Genomic DNA, 22,376 nt, shown 5'->3' with positions numbered 1-22,376 from the left:
GCAGCCGTGCTATCTATAGCTTTGCGGCGTGCTTCATGCGGAGCAGCTTTGACGAGGGATCTATATCAACTGACGACCTTGATTTCGGAATCCATTCCCGCAAGACGTCTTCGGCCCCAGCGCCCTTTTTCAGCTCCGGGTATGACTCCTGCACCGAGACATCCAGACTCGGAGAAGCCGACAAGTCGACCAGCGGCTTGAAGGGCTGTTCCGTCTCATCCATGTTCAAGACCGGCGTCACACAGCCATCGGTGTGGTCAAAGACAGCGCGCCACTCATCCATCGTTTTCTGCTTGAATACCTTGGTGAACAGCTCTTTCGTCCTCGGCCAATGCACGCGATCCCACTGCTCGGGCATTTCCTTCTCGTCCTGTCCCATCCCCTGCAGAAGACTCCTGTAGAACTGGGGTTCTTGAGCCCCGACAGCTACAAATCTGCCATCTTTCGTCTTGTATACCTCATAGAACGGCGCCGCCCCATCGAGAAGATTCTCGCCCCTGGGCCGATCATTATTCGGGTGCCCTTGTTGCTGCCTCATGAAAGTGGCGAGGTATGCGCTCCCATCCACCATATTCGTCGTGACGACTTGTCCGCGGCCCGTGGCCTGGCGGTGGAGCAGCGCGAACAGAATGCCCGTCACGCAGACCAGCCCGCCGCCTGCAAAATCTCCCAGAATGTTCGCGGGAGGGGCCGGGTTTTCGTCTTTTCGTCCCAAGATCGACAGGATCCCCGCGGCGGCGAGATAGTTGATATCGTGGCCTGCTCGTCGCCCATACACGCCCTCCGGTCTGAAGCCGTGAAGGTGAGCGTAGATCAACCGCGGATTCAGCTGGCATAGCGTCTCCGGCCCAAGGCCCAGCCTGGTCATGACACCTGGTCGATACGGATCGATCAGCACGTCGGCGATTTTGACCAATTCCAAGAATACCTGCCGCGAAGGGGCGTCCTTGAAATCTATCACCACGGACCGCTTTCGTCGACAGAGCGTGTCGCGTGGTGGGCCGAAGACTTCGAATGTCCGGTCCACGCGCACAACGTCGGCGCCATAGTCTGCCAGGATGAGACCAGCGAAGGGAGACGGAGCCAGACCGCCTAGTTCCAGGACTTTGAGGCCCGCGAGGGGCGGTGCAGAGGACATACTGTACTCCGTTGGTCCCATGAAGCCGGGTCCAGAGAAGAAGGGGTCCAATTGCCAATAGATCGGTCGGTGCTTGAAGACCTGGGCTGGCTGGCTGGCGCCTCTGTCGTCTCGATATCAACTTGCATAGACAGCCTAGCTGTTTGGGCTGATGTGTCGGTGTACCGTATGGCTCAGGAGATAATCTGTACCAACACACGCCGGCACCGACAATGTATCTACAGTAGCTAGTGCGTTACTCCTCGAACCCGACGGCGAGGCTGGGCTTCGCCTGTGCCTGTCCATATCAAGCATCGCCATTACTCCACATTTACCCCGACATTCGTGGAGCCTTGCGCAGTGGAGGGGACTGACTGATGGGAAGTCGACCGTTTAAGCCCCCTCGACAGGCAAAAGCGGTGACGAGGACACTGCTCTTGGTGTCTTGCTCCGTCTCTATTGGATCGTGCAGACTACCTTCCCCAGCGTCTCGGTGTGACTGACCATCAACACTAATGGTGACTGCCAACGACGTTCTTGCCTCCTGCTCAGTATTTTGGACACCAGATAGCCGGCAGTGGTGAGGCACGAAGATGATCTTCGAGTCAGAGTACCATGTCGAGATACCCAGCATCGACTTGTTGTCATTTCTCTTCTCGCGGACGCCATTTCAAGACAACGACCCGATATGGATCAATCCGTCAAGTCCCGCCAACCACGTCACACTGGCCAAAGCCCGCGATCTCACGCATCGGATAGGCCAAGGCTATCGAGATCTCGGCGTCGGTGCTGAGGAAGCCGGCAAGGATATCGTCCTCACGTACGTGGATAACCAAGTCATGGTGGCGCCGAACACTCTGGGCGTGCTCTGCGCCGGCGGTGTTCACGCGACTTGTTCTGTGACGGCGACGGCCTTTGAGCTTGCGCGACAGATCCGGATGAGCGGGCCGAAGGTCCTGATCTGTTCGCTTCAGACGAGGAAGGCCGCGGAGGAGGCTGTCACGCAGTCGAACACCGATGTCCGGCTCGTCATGATGGTTTCTGACGGTTTGGACATTGTGGATACCGACGATGGCAAGTCTATCATCAGCGAGAGGAAGCTGGACTGGCAGAGAATCACAGAGCCACAAGTGCTGCAGAAGACGACCGCTTGTCTGGTGTACTCGAGTGGCACGACAGGAGTGCCCAAGGGTAAGCGGAAGCCGCAACTTGCACTTGCTCTTTGCTGCTGTCCCTGACTAATTAATGCCCATACACAGGTGTGGTGACCACGCACGCCAATATCGTCGCCAACCTGTGCCAGATGGCGTTCTTCTTTGACCACTTCGCCCAGAAAGCCATCCGCGAGGGCGTGTATCTGCGCATGCCCGGTGTGATGCAGAACGCCGTTGCTGTGGGAATCTATGTCCAGACCATGCTGGCTCTCCAATGCGGCATGCAGGTCTATATGTTCCCCAAGTACGACTTTTCGTCCCTGATGGCGAGCATCAAGAAGTACCAGTTGTCGGCATGCTTCATCGTGCCGGCCATCTGGAACCGCATCCTGCAGGAGTGTACGAGGGAGGACGTGGCGAGCATTCGGTTTGCCATGAGTGGCGCGTCACCGCTCCCACTGCCACTGCAGCTGAAGGTGCACGACATGTTGCCCGACGGGGTGGTATTAAGAGTCAACTGGGGCATGACCGAAACCGTGACCGCAGCATCCCAGCCGAACGTGACAGAGGTGGACAGGGAAGGCAGTTCGGGCAGATTACTGCCCAACATGCAGGCCGTGATCATGAGTCCGGCTGGGGAGAAGCTGGGATACGACGAGCCCGGGGAGCTCTGTATCAGAGGTAAGCAAAGGCAAGCTCTCCCAACCTGGAGTTGACTTCTCCTGACGTGGCAAAGGACCAAATATCATCAAGGAGTACTTTAACAACCCCGAAGCGACGCGGGCAGCGTACACGGCCGACGGTTGGTTCCGCACAGGCGACATTGCGCATTTCGACCGCAACGGCAAGCTCTACATTGTGGGCCGGTCCAAAGAACTGCTCAAGTACAAGTCCTTCCAAGTGTCGCCGACGGAGGTGGAATCAGTACTCGGGCAGCTGCCTGGCATTGTAGACGTTGGCGTGATTGGTGTCCCGGATGGCCAAGGCAACGACCTGCCACGCGCGTACGTGGTCAGATCCGACAAGCCTCCCCTGTTGGAGGAGAAGGATATCCACGACTTCCTGAACCCTCGCGTGAGCCACTACAAGAGACTGAGAGGCGGTGTACGGTTCGTGGACGAGATCCCCCGGAATCTCAACCAGAAGATCATGAGGGACGTGCTCAAGCAGTGGGTTGAGCGGGAAGAGGGGCGAAAGGACAATTTCAAGGCGAGGTTGTGACTGTGTTGCCGTGGTGCTGTATGATGCCTGAATACCTACGAGCCCCTGAGACGCCGTACATGTTATGACTGCCGGGACGGGAGGGTCCCTTTCTGCACAAAGACCGTCGATGACAGCTTGATCTCCCTGGGTATCTCTCGCTGAATTGGTCATGCACTCAACTTCAGAGATTGTCGTCTGAGCGCAGTGAGTAAGCATAATAACAGAGCCACGGTGGTTCATCTCTCATGCATACACCGTCCACCTAGATCAGATCGACGAAGGCGCCCATTCGGAGCTACACTGTCTTCGTATCGAGCGACAGCAGTTACTGTACGGAGCACTTCCTCCGAGCCTTGTCGCTGCTGGCACGGGCTGTCGCCGGATCTGGGCGTCCACTTGCCCAGCCTGATTCGCCCACGTCGAACAGGGCAGGGCCACGGCAACTCGAGCCCAGCAAGCCACAGTTCGATTCCGGCTGAAGATGCCTTGTCGTGGCCTGGACGCGTAGCCGGCTTGCGTTCAGCCGCTCACAGCCGCAACGACCACGACTCGCCCACTGATAGGGCCCCAGTGGTACTGTAGCGCTCCCAATGCGGAAAGTGTTTAGCACACCAGCGACCTCGCCTTCAGCATACCGGCATTATGATACTCGCTTCGAGATACAAATAACCAATGAGGCTACTCGTCATCGGGCACGCTCAGACTAGACGAGGTGGCCGAGTCTGCGTCGATAAGTTTATCCATGCCGGTCGCGACCAAGGACGGCAACAGTCTCAGCCAGCCTCGAGTGAACCGGGTAGGTCATCCATTTCCCTGGACGCAGGAAAGGCAGCGAAGTCTCGACGCTGTGCGATGGCCGGGCCCGGGCTGTCGAGTATAAACATGGCTACGAGCATGCAGAAACATGTTATGACACCTCGACAGTGTCTTCTCTCTTCTCGCCTCAACCATGCTCGAGTACATCAGAGAAACGCCCGCGGGGCAATTCCTCCGGTTTCTGGGTTTCCGGCAGCCATGGCTCATGTATCCGGAAGAGCAGCCAGACTCTCAGCCAGGCGTGATGCCCACCATGTTCAGCGAAACGAGTGCCTCTGCTTCAGAAACCGACCTGGAGAAGATTCTGCCCGAGGGATCCGCGACGATTCGTGCCACGGAGAAGGACATCATGCCGCGGCGGCCTCAATCCCCCGATACCGCCGAGGTCGCTGTCGTGGCCTTCACGGAGAATGATCTCGACAATCCTCGCAATTGGCCTCACGGCAAGAAGATGTGGACATTGACCGTCGTCAACCTGTACACCTTCTGCGTGTACTGCACGGCATCGATTGTCACGCCGACGGCAGAGGCCATGATGGTCCGATTCAATGTATCTCTTGTGGTAGCCAGTCTGGGCCTGTCGATGTATGTTGTCGGATGTAAGTTGAACCCCCCCCCCCCCCCCTGACTGACTCGCTGGAAGGATATGGGTGGTGTGTTGCCCCGTGCTGATACTAAGCCAACGCTTTTAACAGACGCCGTCGGCCCTATGTTCTTGTCGCCGATCAGCGAGATCCCTCGCATCGGCAGGAACCCGCCCTACCTGTACGGATTCGCGGCATTCTTTGTCGTCTCGATCGCTCTCGCCTTTGTCGACTCCTTCCCTGCTATCATCGTGCTGCGCTGGCTCCAGGGCCTGACGGGCAGTCCTGCCCTAGCCAGCGGCGCGGCGTCCATTGAAGACATCTACGACATCTACACTGCCCCCTACGGATACGTGTGGTGGATTGCCGCCATGTACTGCGGCCCGGCCATCGGCCCACTGATGGCCGGGTACGCCGTGACCGACAACTGGCGGTGGCCCCTGTACGAAGTCATCATCATGTCCGGCATCATCTTGTGCCTGTTGCCATTCCTGCCCGAGACATATCCTGGCACTATCTTGCTCCGTCGCGCACAAAGACTCCGGAGAGCGACAGGCCAGACCCGGTACCAGACAGAAATCGAACTACACCCTACCGCGTTCAGCAAGGTTCTCTTCGAAGCACTGATCCGCCCGCTGGAGATCACGATGAAGGATCCTGCCGTGCTGTACGCGGCCCTCTACGGCGGCCTCGTCTACGCGACATACTATTCCTTCTTCGAGGCCTTCCCGCTCGTCTACCTAGGCACGTACGGCATGTCGCTCGGCGAGCTGGGCCTGATCTTCCTCAGCCTGATGACCGGCTGCATCGTCGGCCTCGCCGCGTACTACGCGTACCTGCGGTCGTGGTTCATCCCGCACGCGCGCAAATACCACGCCGACCAGGGCAAGCCGGTCGAGCAGGAGGAATGGCTGCGACCGGGCCTCTGCGGCGTCTGGGGCCCGCCTGTGGGGCTCTTGCTCTTCGCCTGGACGGCCCGCGCGGACGTGCACTGGATCGTGCCCACGGTCGGCATTAACATCTGGGCCGCCGGCAGCTTCTGCATGTTCCAGAGCATCATCTGCTACGTGGCGCTCGCGTACCCGAAGTACGTGGCCTCGCTGTTCGCGGCCAACGACTTTGTCCGCTCCATGATGGCCGCCGGGTTCGTCCAGTTCTCGCACTCCATGTACGTCGACCTGGGCGTCGCGAAGGGCGTCACCGTCATTGCCGGTCTTTCTGGCGCGGGCGTCGCGGGCATGTACGGGTTGTATTACCTCGGGGCGTGGCTGCGCGGGAGGAGCAAGTTTACCGGCTGAGTGCGGCTGTGTGCGATAGTGGAAGCATCCTGTTGCCCGGTAGTTGATCAATCGAATTGGGGTCGTTGTGTTCATCTAACCGACCGTCATACTGTACGTGGTTGTGGTCGAGTGTCGCGTTAGCGTTCCGCGTATACTTCCTGGGAGTTGGGTACTACAGGCGTAAGTAGGGGAAGCCGGAGTCGATTGCAGGATACGGATCCTCATCATCGGACAGTGCCAGCACGTCAAGCTTGGTTGCTTATTACGGCCAGAGAAGAGACGGTAGGTAGGTTAGCCTGGGGAGCGGGCAGCTCGTCTGCAGGTACCGCCATAGTCCCGTCATATCATGCTTCCAACTGAAGTGACTTCAAAGACTGCCTACATACCTGGTACGTTTCTAGCATGCATGCATGCATACCTGATGTCAGCCGCAGTAGGCCACAAGGAGCACTCCATGTTCCGAGGGTGTATCAGCTGCAAGTCCCGTGATGGAGCGTACGGAGTACTGTGACTGTATACCGTAAATAGTAGCTAGATACCCAGTAGACAGACAGACGAGTCGCTCCAGGCCTTCGACGGTCCCCACACAGATCGCTGGTCGTGCTTGGGGAAATACGAGATAGTACTCCATAGTGTATCCAGTCTCCCCAGTGTTGAGGACGCCGTACCCCTGACCCCCGTGAAGACAACCCATGGTGAGGGCCACTGAGGGCGTCCAGGCAGCTACTGTACGGAGCCACATAGGGCCTCAAACCCTCTGGACCGGGCATTCTTCTATCTCCGAGCCACTACCTCCTCCTCCTCCTCCTCCACCTCCTTCTCCTCCCTCCCGCTCGTCCCCGCAACGCCATGCAAACCCCCCAGGTTTTCCCGCATGGGGAGGGGGCGATCCCGACACTCCTCTGCAGTGCAGTACCCGACTACTGCGTAGACGCACCGGACTCGTACCTCCGTCCTGGGTACCTGGAACGCAGTAGCTCGTCCGAGTACGGGGTCATGTATCTGTAGAGCATCACAGCGAATGTGGGGTCCCTCTCTAACCGCATCGAAAGATGTTCACTATGCATGACTTGTGTACCATAGGTACCTTACGGAGCACTGTCTACCTACGCAGACCGTGGTCCTGCATGTGTTACATGCATCAATACGTGTGTCGCCGACGCCGACAATCATTGATCAAGTTGACCCCAAATTTAGTCACTTCGTCAGCCTTACGACTGTAACTTACTTACATTCTTACTTACCAAGTTATTGACCGTCGTGTTCACGGCGCACCGTACGAGTCCAGTCCAGTCCAGTCCAGTCCAGTCCGGTGTGGACGACGTTTCGGATCTACGTATCCCACATACCCTGCCTGCCTGCTTTGCCCTGCCCTGCCCTGCCCGTCCCGTCCTGTCCTGTTCTTTGGTCAGCAGATCCAAGCATGGATCCAACCAAGTTCCCCGTCTCGGCGATCCCGCTGAACCACGCGCAGTACGGGCCCATCACGGACGAGAATCTACGAGGCATCAACGCGGGGAAAGTCGCGCTCGTGACCGGCGGTGCGAGAGGTGAGTTTAGCCCGTCTTTGTTTGTCAGGGTGATGTTGTGCGTGGTCTCCGTAACCATGGTCATGACGATGGTCATGTCGTCGTCGTCACTCACTCTTAGCCCAGTCGGTGGACATGCCCTTGAAGCATCGGATGCGATTGAGCTGGCCATGGTGCCGGAGTCGGTGCAAGTACCGTCTGTACTGATGGACTTGATCTCTCCCTAGGCATCGGTCGCGCGATCAGTATCAAACTCGCCATCTCCGGCGCCAGCATCGCCGTGCTGGACCGATTGGAGGACGAACTGGCCGAGACGGCAAGACTGTGCGAGGAGCACGGCGCCAGGGTCAAGACCTACGTCGTCGATGTCACGGATGTGGAGGCCCTCAGGGGCGTGTTGAAGCAGGCCGAGACTGATTTGGGAGAGATCGAGTGAGTACCTACCTACTTACCTACCTACCTACCTACCTATATACCTATCACTTGCCTTTCCCCTGCTGTACATCATTCAGGGCACTCCGGGTTGGATCCCGAGGATTGGGCAAATACAGTGGAAGTAATTACCGACGTCAATCCCACACACTGACATAACCGCACGCGCAGTATCCTGGTCAACAACGCCGGCGTCTCGCCCGGAAGACCACAATGGATGGAATCGTTCGAAGATTTCTGGCGCACCATCGAGATCAATTTCAAGAGTGTACGTCTACAATATTTGCCCCTTGCCCCCTTTTCACGAAACATAAGCGCTCACTCACACTCACACTCACTGCCCGAGAGACAGACCATGGTCACGAGCTGGTACCTGCTCCCCAAGTTCCGGGACCGCAAGGCCGGCGTGATCATCAACATTGCGTCGCGCGCCGCCACGGTCGATTTCCCCTTCGCGGTGGGTTATAACAGCTCGAAAGCGGCCGTGGCGCGCGCGACGAGCACGTTGCAGGAGGAGGTCGAGCTGGACGGACTCGGCGACGCGATCCAGCTTTATGCTCTGCACCCCGGCGGTGTGCCTACTGCCATGGCCAAGAGTGCGTAATACAGTGTTCCCCCCCCATTTCCTTTCTTTTGCTTTGAGTAAGAAGGGAAAACCACCTGACTTTGATGATCTGTAGAGGAGATCCGGCAAGAACTGCTGGAAAGGTATCCCGCTCTCACGCAGCACGGGACCGATTTTCAAGCCTTGTTCAAAGACCCGCCGGAACTCTGCGGCGCCACCGTCACGTATCTTGCAGCGGGCAAGGCCAAGGAGTTGAGAGGTATGTATTGGGATTGTCGGCAGGACATTGAACGGGTCAAAGCCTACGGCCGGGACAAATTACAACAGGAAGGCAGGTATACGCTGAAGATGCAGTTTTTGGACGGTTATGAGAACGAGCCGTAGTCTCAGGATAAGACGAGATAGGTCGCAGAGGAGGCTTCGGGCTTGAAGTTGATGATGAAGCGAACAGATGAAAAGTCCAAAGGCGAGTGAGAGTCTACCCTTGGATACATCCTTCAGGGCGAAAGACAATTCAATTATTCGTTCTCCGATATCTGATCACTCGCGTCGCTCTAGTACACACTCCAGACACGGCCGCCGACCTGCCTGAAGCTCGACAGCTTTAATTCAACCTTCAGCTCCAGCGTGATCCGTCTCCAGGTGTAGCCACTTCAACGCGTTGTGCTTGTGCCAGAAATATCGGTACTTCTTGCCATACACATACATGGGTATAGCAAGGAGACACAAGAATCCCGTGATTCCAGCCATCGTGCCTGCCATGTCGATGGCGCCTGATGTGGCATACCAATCGATAACGTAGTTGGTCAGACCGTAGAAGAAGAAGTTCTTGAAGACCCTGTAAAGCAGCCGTTAGAAAATGCCACCGAGATTTTGTAACAGGCAAACTTACATGTTCATGATAAACAACTCAGTGCTGTTCTGTCTGTAAGCATCAAGAGCCCACTGCGTCGCAAAGCTGGCGATGATGGTCATGCCAAAAAGGATGACTGCCCAAATGAAGCAGACGAGGTAGATGCTCTTGAACTCGCTGACAGCATAGCCCCAGCCAATGAGACCTGCAACAGAGCAGATACCTCCCAGACTGATGGGCAGGAGGGCAAATTCGGGCTCGTAGACGCCCTTGTTGCGCCTTGTCATCGATTTGACTAACGGCTCCGAGATGACGAGCGAGAAGATTGCGCCGATAAGACCGCCGATGAAAGGGCCCACCGACATATATCCCACAGCAGCTGAGGACAAAAGATAGGGCGGCGAGGCAAAGATGACACCGGACAAGATGGCCACCGCAACGTACCAAGCAATAATGATGCCGGTCATGAAGACTTGGTAAGTAGCCCCAACGTTGAGAAGGATTGCGACCGAGGCGATTGCCATTTTAAACACTGGGTCATCTACGAAGGTCCCATTGTAGATGGAGAGCTCTTGGAACCACGTCTTTTTGGCAGGGATCGAATCGACAGATGCGTGTGAGGTTGAAGTCATCGTCTTCTCAAGATCTGCACCAGCTCTGTCACCGTGTCGTTCGACATGATGTGCAGCCGCGGACTCGATTTTGGCGAGTTTCTCGAGATTTTCATCTGATCCGGCCGTGTCGGTCTCGTAGATGGCTTTGCGCCGGTACATCGTCTCCGGACAGTAAAGGATGACTGCGATTAACTGGAGAGCCGCAAATGGAATGTAGATATGAAAGTTGTATTTCCAGCCAAGATTCTCAGTAATGACTCCGGCAATAATCGAAATCCCGTTAGAGATGGCTGCCAGAAGGAAGATCACAACGGCGACTCTCGGGCCTCTCTCATGCACAAAGAAGATGTCCCCGATTGACGATACGGCCAGGGATTCGTACGCGGCAATACCAATGCCTTGAAGGACACGGCCAGCCAACAGTACCTTGTAGCCAGTTGCTGCCTCAGACACGATGACGCCGATTGTTCCAATGAGCGAGGAAAAGACGTACATGGGTCGTTTGCCATACTTTCGACCCAAGGCGGATGCAAATGGACCCATGGCGCCAGTGGCAAGAATACAATAGCCAGAGAGTTTAGCGACATCAGTGGGTGATCGATTGAGATCGACAGAAATTTGAACGATGCCAGCGTTCAAAAGGGGCCCCTGGGGGGACAGTCAGTCGGACGAACGAGGCAGAGTCTGAAGCGGACCACTCACCGGTATCACACCGACAATGATGACCCCGAAGAAAATGACGGACAGCACGATATGTTTCTTGACGGATGACCAATTCAGCGGGTCATTGGGGTCTTCGGATGGCTGTGGTGACAGAACGATGTTCGAATTCTTCCCGGTTCCATGCTTCAAGCGCCCAGTCTGATCCTCAGAGTGAGCAGCCAGCTGGTCCAGGAGAACGGTTCCAGGAACATGCGCAGTGGTGTTGGCCTCCAGCACGCCTAAACCCATGTTTGATTTCTGCCACGAAGTAAGCTTCGGACTGGATGATCTTGTTGTTCCAACGACGAAGGCCGCCCTGGACGCGTTCCACCTCAACGCGAAGGCCGACGTCTAATATCATATCAAAGAGTCGGGGTAAGGTGGAGAGCAAGGCCAGATTTCCCGGGGCACCTAACTACCCCTGTCCAAACCTGGGGATCTCCCTACCCCATCTTTCCTTCTTGGACCAATCCATTGTCTGTACGTGGTTAGAAGTGCTCAGTGATGACGGCACAATCGCCTTGGCGAGCTCAACGACGTTGGTAAGTGTATGGCCTAGCCCAGGCTGTGGAGACAAAAAGCTTCGCGCGGGTGGTGGAAGTTTGATTATATTGGCGGATGAAATTCTGAACAGCGAGCGAGCCACTACATGAGTGGCCTGCTCCAGCATGGCCACCAAATTTCCTGCCGACCGGGGTTCGATAGGCGAGCTGAAGCTCCCAAGAGCTGCGGGCCAGGCGTGGCTTCAGGGTTCTGTCGACCGCAAGATACGCAGACGGGTTGGAGCAAACTGAGATCCCAGTAAACCGGAAGCAGCGCCTCGTATGTCGGGGAAGATCTTGGAGCCTTGCATGACGACTCATAACCCCGTGCGCTGCTGGGAGTTCTGGACCAGGATCGTTGTCGATCTCCCCTCCTGTACTCCGTACAGTGCATTCGCTTTCTAACAAATACGCGCCAGTGGCGGACGCAAAGATCCAAACGGGATGTGGATGTCTTCCAAATAGCCGAAGCTTATCAGAGACCTCAGAGAGAGCCTCTCCGTCCCGCTGCTCTGGCTAGTAGATACCCGGAATGATCCTCCACTTGACACGCTTGCAGTAGCGCTCCCAATCTTTCCCATACTTCTTCCGACACTTCTCCTCATCCCTGAGCTGTCGGTGCACTAGCAACACGCCAAAATATATGACATAGAAGTAGCTGAATATGATACCCCAGCCACGTGCATCTCCTTGCACAACCTCTCTCGTCGTGTTACCGGTGATAGGGTTCTGATATTGGTTGATGATATATCCGGCCACGCCAGTCGGAAGTGAATAGCTCCAAGACATGATCCAATCACCAAGGTAATTGATATGTCGAGCGGTACCCCACCATCCGGATACCAGAAGCTTGGAGCCGGACTCAGTGGTCATCGTCTCCAAGTGTGAAACACGAGGGTCATTTGGATTGGTACGGAAGCGGTTCTTTTCGTTATTGGCACCCCGGAAGATGTAGTAGCCCAGAGCCTGAACCGCCAAGACCCCAGCGATACCAGTAACTCCAAGAGTCAAAGGGTAGACGGCGAGGTATCGAGTTTGCAGGCTGTAAATGAAAGGTACCCAGGTCAGATCGCCAAAGGCGAGCATGAAGCCAAATCCATCGGAAATTACGTCAATGGTGGTCATAATGGCTGGCTCCATGTACAGGGCGTCCATGACATATAGTACCTGGAAGAAAGTCACCAAAAGGATAGAATCGGTCATGTACCCGTAGGTCTTGTACTGATGAGCGACAAATGCCAGGTCGAGTATTATCCAGTTGAGAAGGCCCGGTCTCATTTCATTGAACACTTTGATGTCAATGACTTGACCCCCAGCAACAGGAATCCATGCCGGAATTGCGATGCGCGGGTTCAGCTCGCGGCCAATGAAGAAGTCGTAAAGCATGTTACCAGTATGTCCACCCTTAGCAAGCTCCCGATGCTCCGGGTTGGGCTGACCAGGGTGAGGAACCGAGAATGATGCCAGGTACACGTAGATTGCTTGGGCGTAGGACATCAGGAGATTTGCCGTGACGACCTGAGGCAGGTTGTCCCAGATGTATGTCCACACCACAAAGTCGGCGCCCTGAAGGGCCGTCCCGACAGCAAGCCCAGCGAGGATGAGAAGGGCCGAGTTGAAAGCATTGAACTTATAATGGTGTCTGCCTCCTGTACCGAGCGTGGTGCCATCCAGTTCTTGGCCAGGTAGGAACAATTGCAGCGCAAGACTGAGAGCGTAATATGCCAGGACCCATAGAGTGACTTCGAGATCAAACAGACCTGCAATTCCGTTCTCAGGCCAGGGTGTTTGTTTCTTCAGCTTCTCGAGTGTCAATGTCTTTGGGTCGAGCAGCGCGGGCGGAGGGCAGCCCGAAACGTCGTTGCAGAGAAAAACAGTGGCATAGAGCAGTAAGGGCAGAAGGAAGACAATTGCGGCGGCGCCGGGACTGTCGAGTATCAGCGAACCATCACAGATTGAAGGGACAATCACGATACTCACGGGCCAAAGAACTCATACTCATGCTTTTCTTCTGGAGGAGATTTGCTTTTCGAGCTGGTCACGACTGTCATTGTGGCGGCGGTGAGGCGGCAGGAGAGGACGAAGTTCAGCAGGGACGACTCATTGAATCAAAACAGTCAAACGAGTGACAGGAGAGGGAAACGTGGACGGAGGTGCCTTTACATCTGTCTCTGAAATGGGGGTGAAGCAGAAGTGAGTTGCCGGAGACGCAGCAGCCGAATGAGATCATCATCCGGGATCGCCATCATGCGTCTCGGAAAGGCTGCATAGCGTCAAGCGGGAACTTTCCTCGAGGGATGATACGAGTCCTCCCTACGAGTAGGAAGTACGGAGTACGCATTATTGTATCGTTCCAAAGCGAGTTCTGCTGTTGGGCAAGTGAAGAGCACTGGGCTCCCAGGCTCGGCACGATTCATTTCATGTCGAAACGAACACGAGCGGCCTTCGCTTGTAGTCCACGCTTCAGCCGTACCTAAGTAGCCACTGACCTGCAGCTGCAGGAACGCATCATTTTTGCCCTTGCGGCAAGTGTCACAGGCAGCCACAGCCTAGTCGCCGTACATGATGAGAGATTGGCATTAAACTTTTAGGCTTACCTCAATGTGTCCCCTTTCGTTCACGTTGCCCTCATCACAACCTGGAACTCATAAACCATCGCCGGTCCAGCAATACACAGGTGCAGCATTGACTTGCTCGCGCCGTCTCCGACACTTCCACTCGTTATCTTTCTCTGCTTCTTGAGCGCACGTCCAGCACCCCTCTCACCAGCCATGCATCTCTCAACGCCGCTCTTGGTCCTGCTCCTCTCATCATTACCTTCGAGTTTCGCTGCAGCCGATGCAAAACCCCCACCGAAGCCTTGTACCATCCTCTCTCCATCCACTGGCTCATTCTTTGACCTGCGGTCATTGCAGTTGACTCCCGAGGGCACGAAATACCAAGCCGCAAGCAATGAATCCTATCATGCCAAAGGTTACGACTATCCTGCAAATTTCACCATCAACTTCTGCGGACCCGTTGTCGAGTCGTTAGAAGACGTGGAAGGAGTTCCTACAAGCCGTCAGAAAAATGTTTCGGCGTTTTACAAGGACCATCGCGGAGACATATACAGCATCGGGCAACAGAACGACCAACTACTCTTCCGCGGCAAGAAGCTGCTGTTGAACTACACCATGGGCTCGCCCTGTCCCGAACTCGACGAGGACGGAAATCCCATCGACGATGATTTTGTCGTCAAGAAAACCAGCAAAAGGCGGAAGTCCACCCTCATGACCTTTGCTTGCGATACCTCTCCCCTTCTTTCCAATAGGCCCGTTGTGAACTTCCTCGGTTCACCCGACCACTGTACCTATGTGTTTGAGATCCGCTCCCGATCTGCTTGCGGTGGAACAACTCAGTCGGAAGAAAAGGGAACGCTGGGCCCGGGCGCTGTTTTCGGTCTCATCGCAGGCATCGCTCTGCTAGTCTATCTCATCGGAGGTATTGTCTACCAGCGTAACGTCCTGCATCAAAGAGGATGGAGACAGTTGCCCAACTACGCTATGTGGGCGGGTATACACAGCTTTTTCTCGGTTAGTCCTCTCCTGCTTTCTCTTCTCTCCCCTTGCGTGTGCGTGCTGTTTTCCCTTACACATGGTTCAACTTACAGAGGCCCTTTTCTTCGGGGTTACGCCACACCCGCTACATACCGGCTAGGAGAGACCACGACTGGAAACCCGACATTGCCTGATCACCTACCGCTAACCTCTGTGCTTTCGACCCTATTTTTAGGACATGTTTGTCATCCTATTTTCCTCATGCACACAACGTATGCCGGGAGGTGTCACACAACTCTTCGCCGGTCGAAGAGGGTACCATCGTGTTGGCACCGACGAGCGACACCCTGGACGTGGCCGCACTCCCGACGACGAGAATCGCCTGATTGATCAGCTTGATGAGGAGTGGGAGGACTGAGCATGACCACACAGGACGAAAAATAATTGCATCCTTGACACAGGGGACACCCTCGCGTGTACGTCCGATGGTATATAATGCCGATGTGGTCCCCCAATATACGGTCCTTCAAAAAGTGTGTGAATCTTGCAGCCATATGTCCTGCGGAGGTGTCATGCTTTACACGCATCCCTTTACACAGAGTCGAGTCCAACTCGACACGAGCCAGCGACCTTTACGTCTGTCCACCAGTCCCAGAGTTTTGGTCCCCAAATTGTCCACCGACGTCGCTCCCGCCCCCCTGACCGAGATCACTCAGATCCATGCCGTCGAGCGCCGTGTTTCCGAACTCCTCCATGCCACTACCCCCAAAGCTTGGCGGCTCAATGTTAAAAGGCAACAACCAAGCTGACGAACTGGTGTCCATGGTCCCGTGCCCTCCTGCGAAAGGGTCGTTTAGACCGTACGTGGTCAAGTCCAGCTGATCCCACGGATTTGTGCTTCCAAAATTGCCGATTGGAGGGGAGCCCAGGTTGTTGAGCCCTGACGAAGCGTTCTGGCCGCCGTTGTTGTTCGATGTGGAGGGATCGAGGCCGCCATAAGCCGCGCCATAGACCATTTGCCGATCGATTGCCGGCAAAGTTGAAAGAAAATGAAGGTTGCCGCCGAATTGGGGAGAGGTCGGAGAATTGCCATAGTTGTATGGATCGGCGAACTGCGTGTTTTGATACAGCGAGGGCGAGGTGATGTCGAAACTGGAGAGGTCGAAGGGTTGGTTGAGGTTGATGTTCAAGTTGAGGTCGCCAGCTGTGCCGGAAAGGCGCTGGTCCGGTATTGTTTGCGACATGGATTGACGCCTTTGCGAATCTTGACCAGAAATCGACGGACCCGCGCCTTTGGCCGCAGTCGAGGGGTTCCCCTTTCCTTTTTCTCCTTCCTTGGTTTTCTCGTCCTTGTCGGTCTTTTTGTTCTCTGCCACGCTCTTCCCCCTCCTTCTCGCCACTTTCTTGTTGCCTCTTCCGATGGTGTCATCTGCCTTGGAAGGGGGACTGAGACTCGCGAAGAACTCCTCGACACTTTGCAAATCGCTTCTTTGGCTCATCACGGCCTCGGCTCCACCCTGCGCGTGCTCACTCCTGTACTCGAGGTGCGATTTCTCCCATTCGCTCTCTGAAACCCCGTGCGGGTACTTGTCGAACCAGTCACCGTACTGGAACATCGATCCGGCCTTCGCCTTGTCCGCATCTTTGCTTTTGGTCGGATCCGCAGGCGTGTCCGACCTAGATGGCGGATTCGTGTTGCTTGTCAACGTCGCCGTCGCGTCCATGTCCATGGGCGTTTGCGTCCCACTTCTCCCTCCCGCGCCGCCGGCGGAGGAATGCCGTCGCAACATACTAGTCGGCAGTCCCGCGCTGTTCCGGGCGTGTTGGGCCTGACGGAGTGCCGCGTCGGCAAATGCCCGGTAAATATCCTTGACGCTCTCGGCCATGTAGTGAAACATGCCCCAGTATCTCTTCATGCGTGTCAGGTATTTGTAATTGTGCCGTAGGTTGTCCTTGCTTTGTTGTTCGAGGGCGCTGTTCTTGCTGAAGATGCCCCACACGTGCACCGTTGCGGCGGCATAGGCGCAATACCCGGCGAAGGGGACCGTGAGGGTGTGGCCTGTCGAGTCGGCGATGAGCTTGCTGATGAGTGAGGCGGATTCGAGCACGATGTTGGCCGAGCTGGTGAGGAATGGTTTAGGCATGCCTTGCTGGGTGTAGTAATGGTGATGGGGCCGATGGGAGGGGTTGGTTGGAATGGCGAAGCGATGCAGGAACAGGCTCGTCTGGGCGAGCACGATGTGCAGGAAGAGGTACTGGTTCGCGAGGCGTTCGGAGACGTGTGTTGCGAAGTTCTCGGGCGTATAGGTGATTTCCTCTGGCAGGGAGGATTTCAACTGGTTGATCTGGCGTTGCAGAGTTGCGAACTGGGACAATGGGTCCCAGATGGGGTGGGGGTCTTTGTCTTTGCCGCCTAGGTTCAAATACTTGACGATGCGTTTCCAAAGAACCACGGCGCGGACAATATATGCCGCCACGCCCATGTTCGCCTTTGCTTCGGCGGCAAGCTCGTTGGCAGCAGCGGTGTCGAGCGCCGACGACTTGTTGGACATGGGCACGTTGCCGTACAGATCCTCCGTCGGGCCGGGGACTTCCATCTGGAAATGCGATTCTTTGATCGGCAGCTGGATCTGGTAGTAGTCTTCATTCAGGAATGAAGGTCGCTCCGTCCCCGACGAATTGAACGTGTCCATCAGGTAGCACGCCCACATTGTGCGACGGCGGATTTCGCGGTCTGTAAAGGACAGCTCCGGCGGCTTGGGACCCTTCTTGCCTTCATTCGCATTGTTGGCGATTTGATTGCGGCCAAGGGGATCGTGGTCCAGTTCGCGGTGCAGTTGAAGTGCATAGCCCATCCGCATGGCCTGGCCGCCAAAGGACCACGATAATCCGCCTTCGCACGTCCCGAAGTAATGCAACCCCAGCATCAGCATTGCGGTGAGAATCGTGATATTCGGTTCATAGTGACGCTTTTCGACAATGCGTCGCGCGGGAGTCGCCCACTGCTCCCCACGGAGAAACGCCGGTTCGGTGGAGACTTGTGGGTGAGTCGAGAACCTGGCCGAGATAGCACAGACAGCCAAGATCAGCACCGGCGGGATTGTCCCAGCCTTCAGCTTGCGCATGAAGCTGGGTTTGTGTAATAGGAGGTAGGATTGGCCGTAGACACAGTCAAAGAAGACTTCAGCGAGGTGTTCTTGGATGTGTTGCGGTGGGAGGGATTCCGAGCCCTCGATGAATAGTTTGTTCTCGCCCTCGCGCTGTTTGCGTAGTCCGGCCGTCGGGTCGAGGAGTGTGGTTTTCTCGCGGGAGTTTCTCCAGTCGCTAAGTTCTTGGGTGAATGCTTCGTCGGCGGACCGCTTTTTGGGTTGTTCTTTCTCCTTCTTGGGTGCCTGGCCTGGAATTGGAGGTCGCACTGAAGCCCGACCCGTGCTGCTCAGATCAGGAAGTTCATCTTTGGGGATGACTCGGATGACTCGGTCTTCCATTCGCTTCAGCCGCTTGTCCAGCATAGCCATATAGTCCGTGCGCGGGGCAGCTTTCCTAGTAGTCACCTTGTAGACACAAGGTATTCGAGCACGGAGACAGTGCTTGCAAGCGGGCTTTTCGCCCGAACATCTGATCTTCTTTCGCCGGCAGGCAATGCAAGCCAAGGGCAGCCGCTTCCTTTCCTTCCCTGCTTTCGTCTTCAACTCGCTCCACGCAGGCGGCCTCTCCTCCTCGGTCTGCGACTTTTTCTCCTGGTCGCCGACGCTAGCCGGAATCCGGGGCGAAGAGTCGGCATTACTAGGTGCCTGGTGTCCTGAATTTGTCGGGGCCCATTGACTCAAGGCTGCCGAGCCGAACAGATCGCGGTCAAACGCCGAATCAATGCTTGCTAGGCTGGCGCGATGTTGGGGACTCGGGACCCTGCCATACGCGGCCACGGAGCCTCGCCCAGCAAAGCCTTGACTCTGACTTAGGCGCAGATCCGGGGGCGCATCGATGCCGCTATTGCTAGAACCATGAGGACTGCCAGCAAACGGAAAGGTGAAATCAACAGAACCAGGGGTCGAGGCATCGAAAGCCGCCGTGTTCGACTGTTGTTGAGGTAGGCTGTCCATGCGGGGATTTGGCATCATAAAGCCCGAACTCGACAACAGATTGTTCCTCTGGTCGCCTCGGGCAAATCCAGCTTGATTCGACGAGCTCGTCATGGTGTAGAATGATATTACGGGCACGCGACGATCAACGGCTGCATGTTCTCAACGTGAGACGAGAGCTCAGACGTGCAACATGTCAGATCTCAATGTGGAGAACAAGGATCATGTGCACGGTGCCGAGGCAGCTGAAAATCCGCAAGGGACGCGTGAACTCGAGCCGCATCCAAGCATGTATCTGGAGATGGATCAGGACGGCGGTCTCGTCACGACATCGAGGACGACGAGGCTGAAGGATGATGATGTGATGGGAAGGCGGAGAAAGTCAGAGGTGTAGTTAATGGTCGAGGTCCGAATCTTGCGAAAATGTGGGAAGGAAGAAGCGGGTAAGCGTTCGCTGTGGGTTCGTTCGTGGCTTGCCCTCTTGAGGAAGAAACCGGGGTAGAGCTTGGTGGCTCTCGGCCACAGTCAATCAGGGTGTCGACACGAGAGTCTGGACCAGTCATGGAGTGCCAGAATGTAATGATGATGATGGGTGGCGTTTGCTTGTAGACAGCTGGGTTGGATCAGGCTGGAGTTTCTTCCCCATGCCGTCACCTGCAAAGAAGCGCTTTTCCACACTTTGCAAGACAGCCTACTGCAAGCTGCCCTCCTGCCCTCAGGACCCTGAAGATGCGACGACCCTGCGACGGGCAATTCAGGGCTTGTCGCTCTGTGTGAATAGGCTAAAATGGGTCGTGATCGGTGGCGCGGAGGCTGTCCGTTGTGGGGAGAAGAAAACCCGCCGGGAGAAATAAGTCACGTTCGCACTTCCCACTTGTACAATATCGCTGGCAGGCTTCGTGGCGGAGGAGCGTCGATATGCGGTACACCCGTGGAAGGACGCCGAGTTTGCGTGGATATACGGAGTACAGTATAACTTTGGATGCGTGCGCTCTATCTATGAAATACAGGTTGGGAGACATGGAGCTGTCTTTGTCTTGTTGATAGGGGCTGCGGGCAGCGCCAAAGCAGCGCAATGAAGCCTCGACGGCCCCCGAGCGTGGCTGGTGTCTGGCTGCGGGGCTCCCTAGGCACTTTTTTAGGCTTCTCCAGGGTTTGTTTGAGTCGCCCATAGCCGGGCTGGTTAGGCGCGTGCCTCGCCCAAGTCGCTTTTCCACTGTTTTTGCTTTGCATCTTCGCCGCGCCATCGCTATCTCCATCGCTGTCGCCGTTTGCTGTCTACTCTTGCCTGCTATCAGTCATGGAAGGCCTTTCGCAGCAAGCTTCGCTTTCCATTGCTATCCCCACAGGTACCTATGCCCTCATTAGCGGAGCAAGTGGCTTGTGCCGCATTGGCTAGATTCAATTCACTGCCTGAAAAATGCAAGCCTCGCACCCTGGCTGATGGCATGAGAGAATGGACTCCCATGTCAGCAGTCGTCCTTGTGGCGCAAACTGGAGGAGCCCAGGATCTCAATTGTGTCTCGTTTGCAACCGGAACTAAATGTCTTTCGGCCTCTGCAATGCCCAAATGCAAGGGCTTGGTGTTGCATGACTCTCATGCGGAAGTCCTGGCATTACGTGGGTTGAATCACTGGCTACTATCAGAAGTGAAGGCAATGCTGCAATTTCCAGCTTATCAATCACCGTATCTCGAGTTCTGTCAAAGACAAAATACTCTGACCGACGAGGAAGACGGCGGCCAATTTGACGAGCCACCATTCAAGATTAAGGACAACATCGCAATCTACTTCTTCACCACTGAAGCTCCTTGCGGGGATGCGTCGATGGAGATATTGATCGAGTCATTCCCTTCCAGTGCGGCAGCACCATGGCCAGTGGAGGGTCAGAGCGACATTCAGCTGCAAGGCCGTGGTCATTTCTCTCTGCTGGGCTACACGCGCCGCAAGCCCGCACGTGCAGACGCAGAACCAAGTCTCTCCAAATCATGTACGGACAAGCTGGCGGTCAAACAGTTCTCAAGCGTCCTCTCGTTCCCGGCCGACGTGTTCATTCAGAAGTCCAGCAGTGCCTTCATACAAAGTGTGGTGGTCTACTCTGATCAATACCACGCCACAGGCTACGAGCGTGCGTTTGGTCGAGCAGGTCGTCTATCTCAGCTCAGCGACACTGGTCATTTCTTCAGTGTCGAACCACTTCCTGTCGATTCCCCACGCTTCGCCTTTGGTAAAAAGCAGCAAAGCTCGTGCGGTCTGCCGAAGACCACATCCAAAGTGTCCAACATCTCAGCCTTGGCAATTCGAAGGACCGGATCAGACAAAACAGACATCGTCGAGGTTCTCGTCAATGGTGTGAAGCAAGGCTACAAGCAATGGGATGAAAGATCGAGCAAAGCCAGCGTCGTTTGCAGGAGGAACCTATGGGATGTTGCTGTAAGTATCAGCCGTCAGCTCGAAGCTTTCCGGGATGTCGACCAGACCACACCCGCAGTAACACATTGCAAGATTGATTGGTGGAAGGATCTTCGCTGTGCACTTTCAGCAAGGACATACGACGATGCAAAATCGTCGTGTCTGAGAGGACCTTCCAGAGACTGCAGAAAACAGGTCACCGATGCTCTGGGCAATTGGTGCAAGAATACCGGTGATGGCAACTGGTGCCGGAGTTGAGTCAACCGTAAGTCTTGTTGATTGCCTCTGAAAAGGTGTCGCAACGTCCTCTTCTGGCAAAATCGGCCACTTTTCACTTCCTAAAGTCTAGGATTCCAGCCACGAAGTCGATTCCTACACTGGAATAGATTCATCTTCACTACCTGTGCCACGTTAATTCGACGACTGCTCCTGTCTGTCACTTCGGCTGCAGGCGGATCTCTTCGCTTTCATATGACCCAGGATTCTTGAAAACGCGGTTTTGGGAAGTGGTACCCTTCTGTCTCTATCCCCATTAATTTTCACAGTGCGAGTTGGCCTGTGAATATCATGCATTTCGACCACCTATCATGAGTGACTGCCCATGATCGAACACTGATCAAGAGAACGGGATCGGGTCGAGTCGCGAGACGCGTTGTGGGCTCAATTCAAGCTCTTCCGACCATGCAATCGTGGTCTGTTTCTTCCACTGCCTCTATCTTCACGCCCAGTGACAATGTCACCACCCACCCGTCAGGCACCAGCAGTTGACCTCAAGGCCTCAGCTGCCTCTTGCGACCCAGTTCGAAACTATATCTACAAGATCCTTTACTTCCAATGACTTCCAATCCCCTGAGAGAGAATCCGTCTCGGTTTCACAACAACGGAAGGATATCATTGTCTATCCGACACGTGATCGACTCAGTATGCCAGGTTTCACACTCCCCTTTCGACCAGCC

At 55.5% G+C, this 22,376-nt stretch overlaps 9 protein-coding genes across 9 annotated transcripts; 5 read left to right on the top strand and 4 right to left on the bottom strand.

Annotated features, from left to right (window-relative positions):
• Window positions 1-13: 13 nt before the first annotated feature.
• Window positions 14-1,138, bottom strand: G647_00106 (uncharacterized protein; the record flags this gene model as incomplete). The annotated part of the gene is made up of 1 exon (XM_008723509.1): window positions 14-1,138. One exon carries the CDS (start codon window positions 1,136-1,138, stop codon window positions 14-16), a length of 1,125 nt encoding a protein of 374 aa, XP_008721731.1.
• A 572-nt stretch (window positions 1,139-1,710) lies between these two features.
• G647_00105 (uncharacterized protein) lies at window positions 1,711-3,492 on the top strand (the record flags this gene model as incomplete). The annotated part of the gene is made up of 3 exons (XM_008723508.1): window positions 1,711-2,308; window positions 2,377-2,952; window positions 3,008-3,492. The coding sequence occupies 3 exons, from the start codon at window positions 1,711-1,713 to the stop codon at window positions 3,490-3,492; spliced, it is 1,659 nt and encodes a 552-aa protein (XP_008721730.1).
• Window positions 3,493-4,423: 931 nt separating this feature from the next.
• G647_00104 (uncharacterized protein) lies at window positions 4,424-6,172 on the top strand (the record flags this gene model as incomplete). The annotated part of the gene is made up of 2 exons (XM_008723507.1): window positions 4,424-4,889; window positions 4,986-6,172. The coding sequence occupies 2 exons, from the start codon at window positions 4,424-4,426 to the stop codon at window positions 6,170-6,172; spliced, it is 1,653 nt and encodes a 550-aa protein (XP_008721729.1).
• A 1,405-nt stretch (window positions 6,173-7,577) lies between these two features.
• On the top strand, window positions 7,578-9,064 carry G647_00103 (uncharacterized protein; the record flags this gene model as incomplete). The annotated part of the gene is made up of 5 exons (XM_008723506.1): window positions 7,578-7,704; window positions 7,911-8,115; window positions 8,287-8,383; window positions 8,468-8,711; window positions 8,796-9,064. The coding sequence occupies 5 exons, from the start codon at window positions 7,578-7,580 to the stop codon at window positions 9,062-9,064; spliced, it is 942 nt and encodes a 313-aa protein (XP_008721728.1).
• A 225-nt stretch (window positions 9,065-9,289) lies between these two features.
• Window positions 9,290-11,098, bottom strand: G647_00102 (uncharacterized protein; the record flags this gene model as incomplete). Its single annotated transcript, XM_008723505.1, has 3 exons — window positions 9,290-9,518; window positions 9,573-10,795; window positions 10,850-11,098. The coding sequence occupies 3 exons, from the start codon at window positions 11,096-11,098 to the stop codon at window positions 9,290-9,292; spliced, it is 1,701 nt and encodes a 566-aa protein (XP_008721727.1).
• Window positions 11,099-11,907: 809 nt separating this feature from the next.
• On the bottom strand, window positions 11,908-13,442 carry G647_00101 (uncharacterized protein; the record flags this gene model as incomplete). Its single annotated transcript, XM_008723504.1, has 2 exons — window positions 11,908-13,318; window positions 13,372-13,442. The coding sequence occupies 2 exons, from the start codon at window positions 13,440-13,442 to the stop codon at window positions 11,908-11,910; spliced, it is 1,482 nt and encodes a 493-aa protein (XP_008721726.1).
• A 720-nt stretch (window positions 13,443-14,162) lies between these two features.
• Window positions 14,163-15,345, top strand: G647_00100 (uncharacterized protein; the record flags this gene model as incomplete). The annotated part of the gene is made up of 2 exons (XM_008723503.1): window positions 14,163-14,963; window positions 15,163-15,345. The coding sequence occupies 2 exons, from the start codon at window positions 14,163-14,165 to the stop codon at window positions 15,343-15,345; spliced, it is 984 nt and encodes a 327-aa protein (XP_008721725.1).
• A 214-nt stretch (window positions 15,346-15,559) lies between these two features.
• G647_00099 (uncharacterized protein) lies at window positions 15,560-19,123 on the bottom strand (the record flags this gene model as incomplete). The annotated part of the gene is made up of 1 exon (XM_008723502.1): window positions 15,560-19,123. One exon carries the CDS (start codon window positions 19,121-19,123, stop codon window positions 15,560-15,562), a length of 3,564 nt encoding a protein of 1,187 aa, XP_008721724.1.
• Window positions 19,124-20,475: 1,352 nt separating this feature from the next.
• G647_00098 (uncharacterized protein) lies at window positions 20,476-21,678 on the top strand (the record flags this gene model as incomplete). Its single annotated transcript, XM_008723501.1, has 1 exon — window positions 20,476-21,678. One exon carries the CDS (start codon window positions 20,476-20,478, stop codon window positions 21,676-21,678), a length of 1,203 nt encoding a protein of 400 aa, XP_008721723.1.
• Window positions 21,679-22,376: the final 698 nt, after the last annotated feature.

The sequence above is a fragment of the Cladophialophora carrionii genome (assembly GCF_000365165.1).
Source record: "Cladophialophora carrionii CBS 160.54 unplaced genomic scaffold supercont1.1, whole genome shotgun sequence".
Taxonomy (NCBI): Eukaryota; Fungi; Ascomycota; class Eurotiomycetes; order Chaetothyriales; family Herpotrichiellaceae; genus Cladophialophora; species Cladophialophora carrionii.
Note: the sequence above shows the minus strand (reverse complement) of the source record. Positions and strands in the feature narration are given on the sequence as shown.